The 21012-nt window shown below is 42.2% G+C and overlaps 2 protein-coding genes across 8 annotated transcripts in view; one reads left to right on the top strand and one right to left on the bottom strand.

The window, feature by feature from the left end:
- Window positions 1–358: 358 nt before the first annotated feature.
- FAM151A (family with sequence similarity 151 member A) lies at window positions 359–19249 on the top strand. 6 transcript variants are annotated; one of them, XM_081866934.1, is made up of 8 exons: window positions 1883–2145; window positions 4057–4130; window positions 9349–9486; window positions 12964–13116; window positions 14174–14333; window positions 15504–15728; window positions 16703–16842; window positions 17340–19249. In XM_081866934.1, exons 3-8 carry the CDS (start codon window positions 9378–9380, stop codon window positions 17411–17413), a joined length of 861 nt encoding a protein of 286 aa, XP_081723060.1. In that variant the 5' UTR covers window positions 1883–2145; window positions 4057–4130; window positions 9349–9377; the 3' UTR covers window positions 17414–19249. The 6 variants fall into 6 exon arrangements, with proteins under 6 accessions (XP_081723059.1, XP_081723060.1, XP_081723061.1 ...); XM_081866935.1 differs by having other exon boundaries at window positions 4023–4130; XM_081866933.1 differs by lacking the exons at window positions 1883–2145; window positions 4057–4130 and adding an exon at window positions 359–1434.
- The window catches only part of ACOT11 (acyl-CoA thioesterase 11), a 66004-nt gene continuing 63716 nt past the window's right edge, over window positions 18725–21012 (bottom strand). For both annotated transcript variants that reach the window (XM_081866901.1, XM_081866902.1), the window contains one exon: window positions 18725–19859. In XM_081866901.1, coding sequence (XP_081723027.1) covers window positions 19704–19859 — 156 coding nt within the window. In that variant the 3' untranslated portion in view covers window positions 18725–19703. The remainder of the gene's footprint in view (window positions 19860–21012) is intronic.

Raw genomic sequence — 21012 nt, 5'->3', positions numbered from 1 at the left:
AATGCTATGCTGTATATCCAAAAGCTGTGCAGGTAGAGAAACACTATTCCCTCTGCATGTTGTTGCAAAGCTAGCAAAATGATGCAATGGGGGTGTCTGAATTAAAAAGAACCACAATGATTCTCTGCAGTGTGGTTAAAGCCATGGGTGGGGGGGAAAGCCCTGTGTTTGAGGACACTGTTCTGGGGGTGCATCACCAGCCTCACATCTTATCCCCATGTTTCCCAAGTACAACCCATGAGGATAGGAAAAGTCTAGGGTAACACATATTCCCTGGTTTCCTGTTTTAGGCTCTCCATTTATAGGATAAGACTGCTAAGAGCACAGCGTGTGTGATGCTTCATACAACATGCTGGCTACAGTTGATGGGAGTTGTAGTCCAAAATATCTGGAGGTCAACAGGTTGGTGCAGTCTCAGGTTTCTGAACTGAGCCCAGCATGTCTGTGTTCAATTGAGATTTGGTTGGGAAGCAAAGGAGGCAGCAAATTTAGCTAAATTTCCCCATACTATATGTTTTGCTTTTTGAAGGATATATTTTGCTGCGGTGTCTGTTTCCAGCATAACTGTGTGACGAAATGAGTTTATTTGAAATATCTGTGTATCCTACATAACTTCCTGCATCTTGGCAATACCTGTGTACTCTGTAGTACGGCAATGAAAGGGGCATGTCGGATGTTTTAATTCACCAATAAAAGGCTGAATAGGGGGCAGTTCTTAGGATTGTTTATTAGAGAGCTATTATGAGCCATTGTCTGTCAACCTTAGCATCCATCTGAAATGCAGCGTTCATGATACACAACGGTTATAATTCCCACTCCATTCTGCTATGTGGGCATATAAATGGCAGATAGCATTACATCATCATTAGTTACTTGACTGCAGTTTTTCTATCCACCTGCAATATGGGGATATACGGTAGACATTGCAGGGTTGTAGTAAGCCACATTTTCAATATCTGCCTCCCAGCTCCCATCGTATGTACATAATATATCACAACCTCCCCTTTCCTTGTCCATCAGCAATACAAGGTCTATAGTATTGAAAAGTTTGTTTTTAGAAACAATTTTAGAAATGCTTTTTCACATATAAGAAGGCCAGTGTTTGGAAAGGCTAGAAATTGTTTCTTTGTGTCTATAGTCTGTTTTTGTTTTATTTTTTGCAACAAAAAAGTCTTGACTTTCTCCATGAGTGACTGTCATGTTAGCACTCTAATGAGAGAGAGAGTTGCATTGTCAAAAATTACCAGCAAATCTGGTCTGCAGACAAAGGAGCTGTCAGCCTGTGCTTCTTCTGCCTGCACTTTCCCCCAGAGAAGTTAATGGCTGCTAAATGGCTTCTACAAAACAGAAGCATGCTTGGAATTCTCCTAAAGACAGGAAGGTGCAACATACTGGAAGCACTGCACAAGTAACAGACAGAAACCAGAATAACAGGTGGTTATTATTATTTTAAATCAAATGTATTTAGGCATTTTCTTGTTTTTCAAAAAGCTAAACTAAAAGGCCCATCACTTCCTTCCATGTCACACTTGCTGCTTATTTTCCTTCCCCCAAACATAATACACTATGGGGGAAAATAAGAGGGGGTGGGCAGAGAAAATAGTTGGAGTGTGGCAGGTGTCATCAACCTTTCTGGACCAGGGGCATACAGTGGTACCTCGGGTTAAGTACTTAATTCGTTCCGGAGGTCCGTTCTTAACCTGAAACTGTTCTTAACCTGAAGACCACTTTAGCCAATGGGGCCTCCTGCTGCTGCCGCCGTGCCACTGGAGCATAATTTCTGTTCTCATCCTGAAGCAAAGTTCTTAACCCGAGGTACTATTTCTGGGTTAGTGGAGCCTGTAACCTGAAGCGTATGTAACCTGAAGCATATGTAACCCGAGGTACCACTGTATTTTGAATTTTGAGGGCAGGCTGTGGGTGCCAGTCACAAAATGGCTGCCATGGAGGTGTAGCATAACACAAAATGGCTGCCATAGGAGCATGGCATAGCACAACAGAATAATAGAAGGACTGGACCAGGGGGACTTTAAGCCTGTTTCTTCAGATCGGGGGCACCGAGCCAGTCATGATACCCCAAAACAGCCTTTTGTATCACTGCTTCCAGAGTCATGCTAAATGTTGAGGAGACTCAGCACTCATTCGGTATGGTCCAAGTCACTGAGATGAATGTACAGCAGGATCACAAACCACCCGAAACAACATTTAAGGGCACTACCCCAAAAGTAGCATTTTAATGGGGAATCCTGAAGTGATCCAAAAAGGAGATAGAACTTACACTGAAAAGAGGGCAACAGCACCTGTCACTTTTAGTCTGATGGATGACAGTGAAGGAAGGTGAGGACAGGTGACCTCACCTAGGCCCGAAGTCACCCCCCACCAAAGCAGGCTCAAAGCTTCTCAAAGCTTTTCAAAATCATTTTCTCAGCAGCTAAGCATCAGAAACATTCCGCTCTGCTGTAACAAAGGTAGAGAACAGTCCATTGTTTCTCAGGCCTTTCTCATGCCTTCTGGCCTTGCTAAAGAACCACATTGCAACTTGCTTTCTGTCCGGGAACCATGCCAGAACAAGAGATTGAAACATATCTGAACACTCTGAAACTCCCCCCCCCTTTCTTGGGAAGGGTGCCAAGAGTCCCAATAGTCCCAAGACAGCTTTCTGTTCATGCTCAGAGGAACTCATGGGGCAGGACTCTGGAAGGAGGAGAAAGGAGGAGGGAACTGGAAAGGGGTATATATGCTTGTGCACATGACTGTGGACTTCGTGCATGCTTTTTGTGACTTATCACACTTGCTCCTTCTACCAGTTCATAGATGGTAGAAATAAAACCTTTTTCTCTGAAACTATTCCTTGAGTGTCTGTTGACTCCCACTTCCCTTTCCCAGGTGCAATATTTTTCCCACCCAAGGGCAAAGCCTCATAACGCTACAACAGTCCCTCTATTCTCTAATTCTCACAACATATCTGCCATGGGAGACATGCCACAACACAAAATTAGGGAGGGCGCAATCATGGTGAAGCCATGTATGTGTTTCCATACTAGAAAATGCTTAACCTGTTGAATTTCTGTCTGCCATACAGCTGTTAAAGGCACATGAACCCTATGGCTGCCATCCTTTACCTGTTTACCTGTGAGTAAACCCCATTACGCCCATTGGAACTTCCCCTCCCTCTTCTTTCCTCTCCCCACGGCAGTTAGATAAAGGCAGCCAAAAAGCGGGGGGGGGGGGGAGCATCAGTATTTCATTTACTATTTTAGAACACACCAAAGCAGCAGCAATGGAACACAGTTGTTGTTTTAAGAGAAATTCAAACAAGTGCAGGAGACAATTGTATTAGAACATGAGCTACCATTTGCTGAATTTACTATCCTCACCTGTGTCAAAAAGGCTAATGAGCAACTGATTCTTAAAAGCCTACTGAAGGATTTCATAATAGCAACCTGTGTTTGTTATTCTGGATATATAAAGAAATTCAGGGACTAGGAGGAAATAGCTATGCAGAAACTGGCTTCTTTCCTTTGATGGGGGTTCCTACTTCATGGTATCAGTTTAAATGGAAACATATCTTTGCAAGATGGTTTGCATTCCTAATAAAATATCTTTGGTTAAAGCTCACTATATTTTACAAATTGACCTGATAAGAAGTAATCAATCTGAGTTCAATAGAGTTGCTCCCAGGTAAACTATGCAAAGTATTATGAGCCTAATCAATAGAACATTATGTGGTGTTTGTGTGTGTGTATGTCTATAGATAATGGATTAGCACAGTTGCTTGCATTTTTTGTGGGATAACCAACCTCATATAACCAGCATTCTTAAGTCAAATTAATGCATGAAGGGCTTAATACCATAGAGTAAGCTTAAGCTGTCCTGCCAAGCTTAGCTCACCTTGGGAGGGACTAGTAATCAAGCCTTGATTCCCTTCCAGTCTACTCAAGAAGCTCAGCTTGTGAGGAGGCTAAGATGATTGCTCCAGCTTAGTCACATTGCTCTCACAAGCCATTCTTGAGTTCTTGTAGCAATAATTTAGGAACTTTCTCCATTTTGACTAAGCCAGTTTTTGCTGCCTGTACAACTTTTCTGACTGATGTATGAAAAAGTACATGGACCTAACCTTTGAAGAATTTGTAAGTAAACCAATTTTTTATTTACCAAACGTGGTTTTTTCCTATGCTGAGGGAAGTGGGAAGTTTTAGAACTTACAAGGGTATATTTTAAAGGTCTAACAGCCTATATCTCCATGTTTTACTTTGCTGCATATTTTGTGATTTTAAATCTGTGCTGGGGTTCTCTCACCAAAGATTACTTGCTCCAAACTTGAATCTTAGCATCCTTTAATCCCCCCCGCTTCTGCACCAACATTTTGGACTCTCCTTTAGAATATTGCTATGGGGGGCTGTCCTGATGATCTCCTGTACTTCATTTTTTTCCAGTACATACACCACTAGAATCCTCTAAAGAATATTGTAAAATGGAACAAGGTCTGATTAACTTGTCCCAGCATGTCAGCCAGAAGGTGGCAGTAGAAGGGAAGCTTTGAGAAAAGTGAATCTGACGCATAAAAGCTTAGAAATGAATTAAAACGAGGCTTCTCAGGAGCCACCTGTCCAGCCCATAAATCCTGGATCCGACTTTATTTTCATTCTGCTGGTCTGCATGCATACTACACTTGTGTTATGATTGTGGTATAGAAATGGAACAATGTTTGGACAGTGGTAGCTTGTGCTCATTGGGGCTGGTGGGGCAGAAGGCAGGAAGACCAACATTAGATGGAACAGAGCCAATGACAACAGAGCTGTCTTCTGGCTGGTTGTAAGTAAGAAGGCGGGCAGGTGGGGCCTGGCTGATGGCAGACTGAGGTTGGCTGGAGCAGTGCCCCATATGGCCTAATGGACCAATGTCTGCTGCGTTTGGGTGACAGCTTTGGAAAGGATGTAGTAGTCTTAAGAATGTCATGCTCCCATAGCAAGTGCGTGTTCATAAATTTATTGATAGCATGATCACTATATTGATTACATGATGATTCTAACAATATAAGTTGCAAATAAAAATAATCAGATCATGCTGTAAACAGGGTGGAGTTACTGGATCTGTGATGGACGCTACTTTTATCCCTAGCAATGAGGTGCTGCTTGAATATTAAGATGCTGATTCTATGCAAACTTCAACAGGGAGTAAAGAAACTGCATAAAAATTGCCAAATAAGTCACGCAGGCTGTTGATTTGTGGTTTAACTGCACATTGTCCCTGAGACATGGAGCTGGCATTGCACCTCCCCACTGGACAAGGAGATTCCTCAGCCCCATGGAAGCCTTTGGGCCTCTCCAAGTGTCCTTTTTATTGTGCGTTCAGGAGAATTTGTGCTTATGGTGGTATCGGGACAGTTGCGTCATTCCAATACCATTCATGCTTGCAAAAGTTTTGGGAGTAAACAAACAGCTAGGTTTCCAATCAGTGCATAGCTTCTTGCTGAAGTCATGTAACTTTTCATCCCATGCTGTGTGTATGCATGTTCCACCTTAGTTGTGCTGTAGCTCAAGTGTGCCCCCCTCCAGATGGCTATAATTAGGTAACAAGTCAGTAACGCTGAGGAAGCATTGCAGAATGAAGCAGAATGAAATTTGGACGGTCCAGTATGAATCCACCTCTAATGCACTGTTAACTGCATCAACGACATGTTATATACGAAAAACACAGCACAACATCAGTTTTGTGGTTTCCCTTTGTTTTTAATCCAAGGATGAGCTGTAGGCTTGGGTAAACTGCACACTACAGGCCGTCTCAGTCTGGCAGGACAATGGAATAATCGCTTGGCCACTTGGCATTACACACTGACCTTTCCTGCCTGCCACATATAGAACAGATTGTTTGATCATGTGAACTGTCTTGAAGACGTTCATTCAAGAGTTTAACCTTAACAAAAACTGTTGTGCCCCAAACTAAACTACTGGACAGTTTTCTTTTCTGCTTAGCGAGAGGCCCACAAGCTGGGGTTCAGTCGCCTCTGCTTCTTATTGGAAAGAAGGAGAGTGACAGCAGCAGCCCAATGGGATTTAGAGAAAGGAAACACAAACTTGTGCGGCAGAAACACCTCCTTTGTAGCCATCGCACATGCCTGCCATCTGAATCGGCTTGAACCTGGTTGTCATGGTTTTCACTAGGCAAAGCAAGAGAGCACCATGAGGATTTGGCCCAGCATACACAGTGTATACCCAACCCTGTCTTGGGATATGTAAAGCAAGCACAGTACTTAAGGGCTTTAGTGGGATTTGCAGAGGTATGTCTCAGGTCTCCTGTATCTACAGTGGGATGAGTTCAATTGTTATGAGATCCTGAACCTCTTGCATTTACGTGTGTGTGTGTGTGTGTGTGTGTGTGTGTGTGTGGCTAATGCTGTAATTTTAACAGAAGCTTTTCAGAGGAATATATTCTCTTAATCTAGTAAGGTCAGGAAAGCTTAGAAGTGATAATGTCAGTATTATTTCAAACCTGTTAATTTAAAACCAGCAGGCATAGTCTTTCTTCCTTCCTCCCTGGTGGTGGGGGTGGTGTCTAATGTGATCCAGCATTTGTATGCGCAGATCTGAAGAGGGAGGGCCCATCTTTACCTAAACTCAGAACAGCTGCCTTCACACACATGGCATTAATATAACAAATTCTTGGAGGGAAGGTTCCCTCCACCCCCAGCACATATCAAGTAGATGGACTTTGGCCTCAAAATATTGCCCTGATGGATTTTTCATAGGAGCACAACCTCAGAGAACTTCAGTAAAATTATTTCTGAGCTAGAGAGATCATCACCAGTGCCTTTCCCCCCCTCTTGGTAGAAAACCTATAGCTATTGCATAAACTTAGCCTGTTACTCCACGATAGTGATCTTTGATTGCCAGGAGGTAAATCCTGCAAGGAACACAGAACTATTTTTTTTTTAAAAAAAAAGAATAATTATTTTTTAAGGCAGTGCCAGATTATCAGAAGAAAGGAAGGCCAGGAAGGTGTGTTAGAAAAGCAATTCTTCAAGAAAGTACCAGCTTCTTTAAAAGAAACACCTGCAAGACAGCGAAACATCATTAGAAGGAATCTCCTCCAAGGCAGTAGCATGGTATCGCAAGTGACTTGTCCAAGACAATAATTATTAAAGTGAGAAAAATCACAAGTTATTAAGAGAATCCCTTCAAGGCAACAGTGGAAGGAAACTTCTTCAGAGCTGTTCTGGATTTTTAAAAGAAGAAAAAGAATATCACTGAATTAAGATCCCTTCATCCTGATTTCTGTTTTCGGGGGGCCAAGGCTTCTGGCTGGAGTTTAAACATTCTGAATTGCCTCTTCACCTTCATTTACTCTCTCATCCTGTTTTTGGAAGGAAACTGCAATTGTATAGGTGAAGCTGCCAAGGAGCTGGCACACTTAAAGAACATGACAGCTTCCAGCATGAAGTGTCCTTCCACTGGAAGAAAAGGAGTTGTCATTGCTGTGATCACTGCCATGGCAGTGATTTCCGTTTGCATAGCTCTCACCATAACCCTGACAGTCAACAGGAAATCCCCGCAAGGTACTAAGCAAGAAGACCAGGGTTTGCTGGAGGCGGGGGCCAGTGAATTTCACATAAGTGCTGTGATTGCTGGGTTAGAATTCATATTGCATTTGTTATCTATACGTTGACAGGACAGGCTTTCTGTTGCAGCTATAAGAATAGAATTGTAGAGTTGGAAGGGAATCGAAGGGCCATCTAGTCCAACTAGATTGCAACTGCTTTTGGCTTAGGTTGATGCACAAGTATGCAAGCTCCCTGTTTTGCTGAACTCTTCCTCAGGCGGAAGGTTCTATGGTAAAATGTGAATACTTACTTATCTTGAGGCCAGTTGGTTCAATGAAATGTATTACTTCAGGTCTTTTAGCCTCACAGGATATTTCTGGGGCGGATTCCATGAAATCGGTATACACAAGAGGTGGCTGGGTAGTGGGAAGGTGGGCAAACTCAGTTTTGTTTTCCCTAAGATGTGCACAGCCTCAACCCAACCCCTGTGAAACCCTCACAACCTTGCCTGATATTTTCAGTGGCAGAGCATCCATGCCCCAGTTTCAGTCCCTGTGTATCTCCAGGTAGGGCTGGAGATGTTTCTTGCCTGAAGCCCTGCCAGTCAGTGTAGACAACACAGAGCTAGATGGATCAATGGTCTGACTCCATATCAAGCAGTTTCTTAAGTTATAACCCTCCATAGGTTGAGCGTCTGTCTTCTTCAATACTTGGAATTTGCACAGAATTTTGATTAAGGATCTTTACCCTTTTGGGGGGGGGGGTTAAAATGAAAGCACTTCTACATAGCAAGGAAGAAAGCGAAGCCAAGAGCTCGTAAGCCCATGAAGGGGAAGCCAAGATGTGAACTGTAACATAAGACCCCCTCCTCACAGGATTTGGATACCTGATGCTAAACCAGTCAATCAATCAAATGTTAATTACAGTCAACTAACCATTAGGCAAAGTACAAAATACAAAATAATTCAAAATCACAACCTCAGCAAAACTGATTATGAATTACTAAAGGTGACAAGTTAGTAAAATAAAAATCACAGCATGTCTGAGAGATATTACAACCTTCAGATATATTACCAACACCACCCCTCAAGGAAGATACTCAAAAGGTTCTCTAAGGTTTGACCAGAAATCCATCTGTTAATAGGATAAATTATGCTTTCTCAAACCCCTTGATAAATCTATAGTTAAAGGACACACGAGAGACCATTTCAGGCTTTAACTGGTTGCAAGGACAATTCCTATCCTTGAAAATAACTTTGGCAAATCTGATGTCTAGTTTCATGGAGGATAAAATGTTAAAACCTGCCAACAAAACTGTTCTTACGTATTGTTGGAAAATTTAGGTATGGCATACTGTACATTTGTTGCACCAATTCTGGCCCTTCTGTTAAATGTCATCTTGTTATCAGCCGTATGTATATTAATTTAGAAAGGAAATGTTGACCCTTCCCTTCTTGAAATGAATGAAATATGGTATGTTCCTTCAACACCAAAGATATGCACTAACTGGTTCTAACTACCAAGAATGACACGGGAAGTTGCGTTATTTTCTTATTTGCATAAAGCTTTTGTTTTGTGTGTGGGTTTAGTTTTTATTAGGAGTAACCAGTGCTTTTTTTCTCGGGGGACGCAGAGGTACACATACCCCTAAATATTTTGTGAATCTCTGTACTTTTGTCCATTTACTGTATTTATTTTCCCCAATTTAAACTATAAAATGGTGATATGAGAGTACCCCTAAACATTTTTTTTAGAGAAAAAAGCACTGGGCGTAACCCATGTTTATTTGTGTTCAATTTCCTGTTTAGATTCTCAAGCCTTCAGTACAGGTGGAGATATGTTGGATTATTTGTTCAATCTGAGGAGAATAGACCGGAAAGATGGGTTGCTGGTCAGCTGGTACCATGCTGCAAACCGGAAGAGTGAAATGGAAGAGGCATTGAAGAGTAAGACACTGTTTTCTTCTCCCAGGTTAGATCATGCCTGGCTAAAAGTACCATAATCGGGAACAAGTGCACCAGCTCGCCCCTTCAATTGTGTGGGGTTGGTGCTTTGTGAAGTGTGCATGCTGTGCGCACACCGTGTGACGTGCTGATGTCACTGACTTTGGCAGTGTTTGTTGGGAAGGGGGTGGTGGTGGTTAAAGAGGTACATTTGGACTTTAACTGCACATTGTGAAGGTGCTTCCACACCGACTGCTCTACAGTTGTTAGACATCATTATTTCTTTACCAGACTCATGGAGATATTGGTCTCATTTGTTGCAAGTGTTGTTCTGTACAGTTCCCAAGGAACAAACTTTCAAGTATGTACCGTAGTAGCAGGGAAGAAGACGGCTTGAGTTTCAAGTCCAGCTGAGGGTTTTCCCTCCCTCAAATAATGCTTTTCACAGATACATCAGTGCTACGAATTCAGAGTAAGTCTGTATTCAACCACCCACATGGAGGATAAAGGGGTATATAGGCTTGCTAATGGGTGTAAGAACTTGTCAATATCCCTCAACTGACAGAAAAACAACTGCAGTTTATTTGTCAATTTATGTGCTTGAGGGGCAAGTGACAGAAGTTAACTTTAAGGGGCTCATTCTAGGTTCAAAAGTGCATTTTAATACATTCTTCTTCCAATATACCTTTTCTTTTTTTAAGGTGGGTTAACCACCATGATTTAAAAGTTCTGCTAAACTTTAACATATTAACTACACCATTCCTTACAATTAATCAAGGCAGAGAAATCTGTAATGATAAGGGGGATAGGATGGCTCACATTGTAGCGATAAGAATGAGCAATTGATTCTAGTTGTGTGAGATAAGACAACTCCATCAACATGGAATGCTACGGTTTCCTACTGCGGTCTGTCTGAAGGGGCTTATCACCTTGTGATAATGAAACTAGAGGAATGGGCAGAAAGCTCCAGGCTGATGTAGAACTCTTCCACTTCCATTATCAGCTCAGGCACAACTTACATCAGGCATCTTATCTGAAAAAATCAAGTATTTCATTGGGCCTTGGGAATCTTTCTTGAGGAAGGATCTGGAAGACAGAGGTTTCCACTGAGTTGTCTATCAGTTAGCAAGAGGAATCAAAAGAACATGGCATAAAATTGGAGGACCTCTGCACTTTCAGGAACACTGCTGTCCTGGTGATCAGAAACCAAATATATATTTATTTCAGTAGGAATTTAATATGCTGAGTGTTGGGTATTTCTTTGTGGTGTGAACCCAATTAGTTTCTTCTTTTCTTCAGATAGCACTTTGTATATTGTTTAAATTGGAGGGAGTAGAAGCCCTTCCCGATGTTGTTTGACTTCCAATTCCCTTCAATCCCAGCCAGCATGGCGAATGGTTTGGTTCAACAAGATGTGGCTCCCCAACTAAGCTTTAAAATAAAAAAAGTTGTTGTTCATTTATTTATTTATTTATTTATACATACATACATACATACATACATACATACATATATACCCCACCTTTTCCCCTGACAGGGACTTAAGGCAGCTTACAGATAAAAATAAAGGTACCCCTGCCCGTACGGGCCAGTCTTGCCAGACTGTAGGGTTGTGCGCTCATCTCACTCTATAGGCCGGGAGCCAGCGCTGTCCGCAGACACTTCCAGGTCACGTGGCCAGCGTGACAAGCTGCATCTGGCGAGCCAGCGCAGCACACGGAACGCCGTTTACCTTCCCGCTGGTAAGCGGTCCCTATTTATCTTCTTGCACCCGGAGGTGCTTTCAAACTGCTAGGTTGACAGGCGCTGGGACCGAACGACGGGAGCGCACCCCGCTGCGGGGATTCGAACCGCTGACCATGCGATCGGCAAGTCCTAGGCGCTGAGGTTTTACCCACAGCGCCACCCGCATCCCTACAGATAAAAATAATAACCTCTAAAAGCAAACACACACACAAAATCTATTAAAACTATACAAATAATAATTTATCAAGTGAGAAATTAAACTCCTTTGGTTGCTCTATCCTGGTGTCTGATTGGCCTCACTTGTAGTTGCTGTTGGGTAAGAAAAAGGACTCAGCTGACAATGAACTCTGGGTGGATATTTTTCTCAAAACACCACTGAAATTTCCAGAACTCAACTGTGTTGAATCCTCATTCAAATTAAACCCTCCTTGCAATGAGAATTGCCTCTCCCCACATAAACTGACCTGAACCCTGCAATCATCACCTGACACCCTTCTTTGTGTGACCCCCCCCCCTCCATGGGAGGTTTTGAGGATGCTATTTTTCTAGAAAAAGAGGTGCTGGAACTCACCATGAGCTTCTCTTATAAAGATGGCCACCTGAGAGGTGCTGGAACTGAGTTCCGGCGAGCTCTGGCTGAAAAAAAAGCCCTGGAACAATATGAGAATGGGCCTTTTTGGTAGTGGTCTCCTGCTTCTGGAATGCTTTCCCCAGGTAGGCACACCTGGTACCATCTTTATCCAGCTTTAGGAAGCAGACAAAAGTTTTTTTCTTTGCCTGGGGCTTTCAGCCCTTAATTTCATTTTGGCCTCTTTAATATGGCTAGGACCTAGAGTCCTGCCTTTTATTCATATAGGTAAGTTTTTTGGGGGTGGTTGGTTTTGTTTTTAACTGGTTTTAATGTACCGTATTTTTCGGCCCATAGGACGCACCTAGTTTTTTGGGGGGGAAATAAAGAAAAAAAAATTATTTCCCCCCAGGTGCGGGGCTGGGGCGGGGGAAGCCCGAGCTTCCCCCGACCCCAGCCCCCGGAACAGGCTGCGCAAAGCCTGAAGCTTAGGGCGTGCTGAGCTCAGCGCGCCCCAAGCTTCTGGGTGCCGGCAAGCTCTCCACTAGCCGTGGGAGAGCTGCATCTCCCACGGCTAGCGGATAGCTTCCTGAAGCCTGGAGAGCAAGAGGGGTTGGTGCGCACCGACGCCTCTCGCTCTCCAGGCTTCAGCGAAAGCCTGCATTCGCCCCATAGGACGCACACACATTTCCCCTTCATTTTTGGAGGGGAAAAAGTGCGTCCTATAGGGCGAAAAATACGGTAAATCACTTTGAGTTACTCCATAAGAAAAGCAACTGGCAACAGCAATAAAGAAATAATATTAATAATAAATGCACTATAAATAAATCCCTTTGCTTTATAAAATTATTGTCTGTTCTGTATCAATAATATTTGTTGCAATTACTACCTTAAAAAAATGATAAGAGAAGTGCAGCAAACAGTTTAAATATCGCACTTTTTCCACAGTTGACTGAATGCATTTAGAAGCAAGCCTTTAGACCTTGTTCCAATCCCAGACCCTAAAATCTGAAATGGTTCCTCTGGGTGAAAGCTGCCCATGCCAAACTCCCACCATATTCAAATAGACTGTGCACAGAACTTTCTTCACTATGAATTCTCTCTCGCTCGCTCGCTCGCTCACTCACTCTGTGTGTGTGTGTGTGTGTGTGTGTGTGTATGTACAGGTGACATTATGGCCTTGGAAGCTGATGTCACCGTTGAAGCACATAACACACCCAATGAGACAGACACACCCATCATGGCCCATCCACCTGACATCTACAGTGATAATACTCTTCAGGAATGGCTGGAGGCAGTCCTTAAGTCATCCAATAAAGGTATGTTGGTTGAAAGGAGACGTGCCAATTGAAGTGGATAGGGAAGGAAATTATAAGCTTCAAGCCAATGGTACTGGGTTTGTTTTTACTCAAATTGTTTCATCTGAAAAGTATAATTTTTTGTGGGGGAAAGATTATTTTATTTAACTATATTTATTGTTGTCAGCCTTATGATCTTGCCATATGCCACATGCATGGAAATGGCTGAGACACGGTGCATAACGGCCCATTTTTAATGTGGATTTGAGACTCTACACCATTAAGATCTTATATCCAGTACTTTACATTTGTGCCGAAAGCATCTCCCAGGAGGGGGGAGGAAGTTATGTATAAAAGAGGCCCTGGGTAGCTTCCCTGAGAGCAGTCCAAGCAGAGTAGGTGTATTTTGAGCTTGGATGTAGCAGCATAATTTATTACTGGGTCGAAACACCTCAAAAAGAACATGCACCCATTGACCATGGCAGGAAAACAAGCAAAAAACTTGAAATATAGAGGGTGATTTCCTTTCAAGTCTGAGCAACTTGCAATCAGGAATGAAGGTTTCATTATTTATTTACTTTATAGTTTGCATTTTGTTTACCCCACTTCCTGCTCAATAATGAAGCAACTTACAGGTCACTTCCAGATGGAAACTTATTGAGCAGTTGTCCTGATTTGTTTTCACAAAATTTGTGCAGAAGTCTTATGCTGTCACCAACACGCCCCCTACCCAGTGATTATTATTATCCTACACTTTTTGTGGACTTCTATCTGTTTTTTGTTTTGTTTTGTTTTGGAGGGAGGCGAGTAGATTTGTTGCACCAGAGCTCTACTTGGTCATTGTTATTTATTGTGATGCGCCCGTTTTCTTTGTAGAAAGTTAGGAAAGTATGTTCTCAAAGGCTGCCTACCTGACTCTGGGAGAGATCCACGCAAAGGGTGACTTGTGCCCACAACAGACCTCTTCATGTGTTGCCTCCATCCATCCATCCATTCTAGAACAAAGCAGGGCTGGTTGAGTTAGGGGCACTAACTGAACCTGATGGATTTCACAGGAGTTTCTTCCTTTTCCAATTAGCCATCAAGCTGGATTTCAAAAGCATCAAAGCTGTTGGCCCATCTCTGGATATATTAGTAAAAACCTCCTCTCAAATGAATATCCACAGACCTGTGTGGCTAAATGCAGACATTCTGAGAGGCCCCAATGTACCTATTAATATTGCAGTCAACGCAAGCCGGTGAGTAAAATGAACTTCTATTGTATTTGTATCAGGATGCGTTTTCTATCCTGGGGTGGAGCATCTGTATCCAGAAGTACCTGTCTACAGTTCTATCACACACTAACATTTGACACATGGTAGGAGTCGAGTCGAATCAAAACCTGCGACTTTCTCCTAAGCCTCCACTTGTATAAAGCATGTGCACACAGGGGAGCCTGTGAAAAGCAGCTGGAGGAGAAGGGGACAAAGGCTGGAGAAAGAACTATGAGAGGAGGGGTGCCCTTTTCATATCCTTGGGACCCCCTTTTATATATTAACTGTGTGTTTTTGTAATATTTGCTGTTTTAAGTTATCTTTTGCTTTAGTTTTCTGTATACTCCTTAGAGGGTGGGTGTGTGTGTGTGTGTGTGTGTGTGTGTGTGTGTGTGTGTATTAGAAATGGTGTAAATAAACTGTCCCATATAGTCAAATTCAGCCCCATATTTGCTCAAGAGGGGACACCTGTGGGCAAATGTAGTACAAGGTGTACTCAGTAGTCCCACTGCACTAAAATGCATTGCAAGACATAAAAAAATATGGATCAATTGCTGCAGATAGCTTAGGAACCCAATAACCCCACAACCATCTATTCTCTGCATATGTGGCATAAATTCTCCTCTGAGGCAGACCCAACTTAATCTGCAATGGAGCAAACATTTTCCATCTGAAAAGCTTCCAAAGCATCCCACAGTCTCTATAGTCTTCTTCTAGCACAAGACTTCACTGAGCCAATTTTGCAACGACACAATTATTGATAAATGCCAAGTGTCTACTCAATTGTGTCAAATGGCCAAGTTGGCTTGTGCCTTGAGACAATCTCTTAATCACCACTAAGCCAAGCAGGGTTTCCTTCTAGATTTTAGACTGTGTTTTACAGGCTAATAGCGTCTCAGCTTGTATTGGCAAAAGATGGCAGATCAGAAAATACAGATATCTGTAATAAGGGAAGGATTTGGGATCAGGATTATGGGATGCTGGAAGCCAGGTATGAAGGTTACTGGGGGCAGATCAAGTCCCAGAGTCATTAGTTGCCAGAGTCATTAGAGAGGCTTCCTAAATAGGCTCTGAGTCTTGGCTATCCTTGTGTGAAGAGAAACTAGAATGGCTTTAGATGTCTGCAGTTGCAGCTATGTTGTTGTTTGTCCTCAGATTCCTCTCACTCATCCAGGAGAAGTTCCCAGACTGCACTCTCTCCCCAGGATGGTCAACCCTCTATTTACCTTTCTTTCCAAACAAGACCTACACACAGAAAATGGTTGAGGACATGCATAGCCTCGTAGGGAACCTGCCTCAGCGAATCACCTTCCCTATAAGAGCCGTCATGGCAAGACCAGCCTGGCCTCATTTGAGCTGGCTTCTCAGCCAGTCTGACAGGTAAGAGATTTACAGCACACTTATTGTTTATCTCCACTGCAACACACAGAGATTAATTCAGAAATCTTGGTTTACTCACGCACTAGAAACTTGCAAACTGTATGCAATAGATCAGATTAAAACAGAACTGCTAATATTAGAATGAATTTACATATTCCCAGTCACGAAACATGCCAACCACCTTTCAAAAAGTGCTGTCTTGGGAACAAAGAATGCATTGCCCACAAGATACAACACTGATCTCCCTACAGCGCAACACAAGGACACAGCCAGATTAATCACAGCAAAATGGGAGTAGGGGGAAGAGGAAGTGGTTGCTAAGCACTCAGGATGCTTGAGTAAATTTGATCTTTGGGGATTCTGATCCTAACTGCCCTGCTGGGTTACATCTCTTGGACTGATGTGCAGATTGGAACATTACTATCCTTCAGAGCTGCATCCCTGTAGGCATATCCTACAGAATCATTTCTGTAGTGAGACATCACCTGTACTTTGGAATGCCTTGTCAGTTGATATTAAGCAGGTGTCATGACTGTATCCTTTAGTTGCCTGCTGAAAATGTTTCTCTTTTGGTGGGTCAGCTTGTGATTTGGTTACATCTGTTCTTAAATTTGTGTTAGATGTTTTATTGTCTTCAGATGTTTTTAACAGTTTTTTAAATAATTATCACAGAAGTGTTTTCTGCCCTGGGCTCCTTTGGGAGGAGGAATATAAATTTAATAAAATATATACTAATCAGACTTTTCTGAATTTTGCAGTACTGTTCTTGGCTCCCCATTACCTTCTATGCCATTTCCTCAAATCAAACCACACACCCCAAAGCCTCTCAGGTATCAAGTCAATTGCAGCCTAATCACGGATCTCCCACATAACGTATAGTTTGGACCTTAGCACTGAATGATTTCCTGTTTAACATCCTAGACTACACAGCTTCCAAAAACTTCCTGTACCCCCCAAATGATTTCTCTTCCTAGGTACAGCCTGACTCTCTGGCAAGGGAAGACTGATCCAGTTACAGTGGATGATCTCCTCTTTATCCGAAAGAATAGCCAACCTGAACAAATCTATTACGACCTTTTTGAACCTGTGTTGACTCAGTTCCGAGACTTGGCATGTGAGTATTAAATTTTACTTTTGAAAATGCACTAAGATACAGGCAAAATTCAAGGGTATGAAATATTTGCATATCATACAGCCACAGCCACACACACCCCTCTTCTAAGCAACCAATTCAGCAGGCTTGTAAATAGGCACTTGCCTAGTTTCCTGCACTGACTCATATTCTAACAACCATTTTAGGCAACAAATGACTAAGGCTGACCATGGTGATGCTGGCTAGGGTTTATGGGAACTGTAGGCCCTACCTGGCCAGGAAGAGAATCCAGGATCCTCTGCGTCCAAATCAGATGTTCTACCACTGAGCTTGTGACCCTTACCTACCAGGGATGGGAACCTGTGTGCCCTCTAGGTGTTGTCTGACTGCAACTCCCAACAGCCCCTGCCCGTGTGGCCAATGGGCCATCCAAGAACATATGAAGGACTTGTTTTATAGTATAAAAGTCATTTGTGTTTGTTTTCATGAACAAATATTTCAACTCCCTGTTGTTTCAGTTGAGACTAAGCACCAAGAATCAGGGCAACTTCATCCAAGTCCCGCTCTTTGTCATACATCTGATATGCGCTGATCCAGCAAAGTTTCGAGTTTTTCATTTAATTCTGAGACCAGTAACATTTCCCCTCTGGGCTCATTGGCCAACTGAAGAGCTCCAGAATAGCTTTGACACAGCAGAGATTCACATTGGGCAAGGCTCTTCTTGCTCTGCAGCTTTTTCCTGCCCAGAGTCAGATCGCCAGCAGTGGTATGCTCCAGAATCTGGTTGACTTCCTTTGTTTTGCAGCTGGATTGGCAGTTTAGCGCATGGACTAGATGTTCAGGTCCAAGTGTGCTTGTTCTTGGTTCTCAGCACAACAGGAAGTTCAACGTTTCAAGCACCTAGGCTGATATCACCAGATCAACTAATATGTTTAAACTCTGCTTCTTCAGTCAATGTGTACACACCAAATAGGAACCAATTCATAGTCCCTGCAGCAACTTCTACAACAAATAGTATCCACAGCTTCTTGCCATCTGGACGGTGCTGCTGCGTAAACAGCTTGGAAATGCCATCCCATTTGGCTGAGACAACTTTCAAACTAGTGTTAGCAGAGAAGGCAGACGTGACACACAATAACATGACAAATGAATGAAGTTGAACTAAACTCATTCTCAGACTGTGGATGTGGACACTCTGAGGACATGGCTGGAGCATCACCATGGGTTTGTACATTACAAAATTCAGTAGCTTTAGACATTTCTTTAAACAGTCCCATTTTAGCTGATGGTTAAGGTTTAGAAGAAAATAAACAATTTTATATTCTCTATCACAAGTTGTGCTCAATTCACTTTCACACTGATTGGTTTACCTGTTTTTATCCTCTTTCTGGACCTTAAAGTACTAGGAACTTGATTTCTTTAAAATTAATCCCAAGGTACTGAATTCTGTATTTGACCTCGGCTTCCACACTTGCATAATGTGAATGCAGAAGCCTGACATACATGTGCAGCAAAGCAAGAAAACCCTAGAAGCAGGCTGACTTTGGCAGACATCAGTGGTTCTTGGGGGACCATATCATACATTGTTAAACAACTGCTACCCATACAATGTGATCTCATGTACAAGAAAGAGATCCACTGCACTTCTCAGCTCTGCTGCTGAGGCATGTAAACCAATCCTTAACCAGAGTTAACAGCCTCACTGATATACCACCCATGTTATGGGCAGCTTCAGAACCCAGGAATATATGTTATGTGCTTAACAGTGTCAGCACTAAACCCTGCGGAGCATGAAATGAGAATTTGTTAACATGCACATATATAATTATAAAATGGAGGCATGCCACCATAGCCTCCAATAGCCCCTGAGCAGTTTGTGCCCAATAAATGCAAACTCAGGAGCTTTTAAATTTTTAAATATTCTTTTATTGAGAGAAATGTCAATAAAGTCCCACAGCTCTGTCAAAAAGATTCAAAACCAGAACTGGCAAACTTTACTACAAAAGAGTAAGAGAAAATACCCACCTAGTAAAACAGAAGATGAGGTACTTAGTTTATGGATCAAAGAATAGATTATTCATCCTCCTTCATTCCAAGTACCAGAAGGGCAAGTTTGAATGATTTTTTACATGAGAAGGAAAGCACCACCAGGGCAAAATAATTAAATCTCCCTCAGGCTCAGACTGATGATAAAAAAACTTCCAACATTCAAGACACACACATTGATACTAAATAATGGTTAAAGAAAAGCTAACACGTGACATGATTTAATATTGTGCTGATTTTGTGCAGTGTGCACTGTAGGTAGTTAAGAATGCCCTCCACCAATTCAAAAATTAGTTTGTAGATTATTCCAATGAAGAACAATTGTTGCAATGAATTTGTTCTGAATTCTTGTGAAGCTCATTAAAAAGCACTTTAAAAAACATTTCACCTCTATATGAAAATTCATTTTTAAGCTACTGATTTTTCAGTTGAAAGCTGTTCTCCCACCTAGTGTTCTGGACACAGAAAGAAACAGTCCATTTTCAAGTTTTTCTTCACATCACATTTCTCTGCCAATCAAATATATACAAGGCTTCAACAGAAGCCAACACAGGTGCAATTAAGGACATGTAAAACCCAGGACAGATCAGAACAAATTACTTCCTGAAGTGCAAACATGATTGCTAAGTTACTGATCATTAAATCCTCCTGCATAAAAATCTTCATTCTGATCATAAGCCAATAAAAGTGACTTCCCTCCACAAGTGAGGGCTGTGCAATTTGTGCATTTGTATAAACCTGTTTCTTTCCTCTCCTTTTATCACATACATTGAGCCGTCATTTCAATATTTACAACGATGCTCATTGTCAGACAAAGATGACTGGTTTCTGTACAACTAAAGATTCTGAAGCCCAACCGAGAGATTGTCTTTGTTTTTCTGGAGGAACTGTTCACAGGCTTGAAAGGTGGAATGGAAGCTTGAAGAGAGGCCAGCAATGTTAGTTGTAATGTAGGCCAAAACACCTGAAGTGGCCTGGTGGTAATACGACACCTGGAAACAAAAAAAAAGCATCTTATCAATTAGTTCCTGGGAAGGCTTCAGTTTACTGACCCCAAACTAAGAATGGATTTCCTTCCTCAGTGTAATAGTTGACAGCAATGCCAGAGGACCTTTGGCTCCTTGAACTCAGTTCTAATTCCTAACTTGCACAAGACACTGGTTTATTCAGAGGAATGCAAAGCAGCAGCAGGCTTCAGGGTACAATGCAAAGGCAGCAAACAAGGAACTAGTTAGTGTACATCTGTGGGTGCATGTATCAGGAGAGACACCATGTGGATTTTCTGCCTTAAGTATCAGAACATCTTGAGCCATCTCTGGAAATGATTGCAAGAATCCTGGAATAGCAACCCACAAACTCAATCCAAACCATTACACTGGTGGTGCTTCTCCTTTTGTTTTTAGGGTTTGTGCCCATTTTAAATCACAAAAACCTACAGCCAGAAAAACCTTGGAGCTAGAAATGGGCAGAGGCTAAAAGCTGGCACACACACGCAGGTCCCTGACTTCTTTTGCCACACCACCATTCCCAAATACATTGGTATATGTGATTGCATAGAGGAAAGTGTTGTGTTAACCAATGGTACATTAAAAGGAGAAGACAGGAGTGCCTGGCGTGCTCTGGTCCATGGGGTCACGAAGAGTCAGACACGACTAAACGACTAAACAACAACAACATAAAAGGAATTCCCAGCAAGTGATTTGCTATGTTTCAATATTTCACAAACAGCATCTATTCTAACATCAGGAAAAAAGATTTGTGACACTTTATAAAGGTAATCTGGTACACAAAGCTACTCTCAGAACAAATAGGGTGAACTCATGCTATAAAATACATCCCTGGGAACTGAACCAATTTGGAGGACAGAGGCTCATAGCCTCCAGCCTCCACTGTTTCCGAGTTGCTTTAACCATAGTTTCCCATGGTTTCTTAAATTGGGCAGATTACAGTTAGTGCTGACTTCCAAACTATGCGTTTAGAAGCCATTGTTTGGAATTTAGCACTAACCATGGTTTGTCCCTAGTTGGAAATCATGGCCAATTATTATTATTATTATTATTATTATTATTATTATTATTATTATTATTAAATTAAATTTGCATACCACCCTTCATCTGGACAGGGCAGTTTACAACTTAAAAATAC

This window comes from Podarcis erhardii (genome assembly GCF_964252035.2).
Source record: "Podarcis erhardii genome assembly, chromosome: 6".
In the NCBI taxonomy this organism is placed as follows: Eukaryota; Metazoa; Chordata; class Lepidosauria; order Squamata; family Lacertidae; genus Podarcis; species Podarcis erhardii.
The sequence above is the reverse complement of the archived record's forward strand: the minus strand, read 5'-3'. Positions and strand labels throughout refer to the sequence as shown.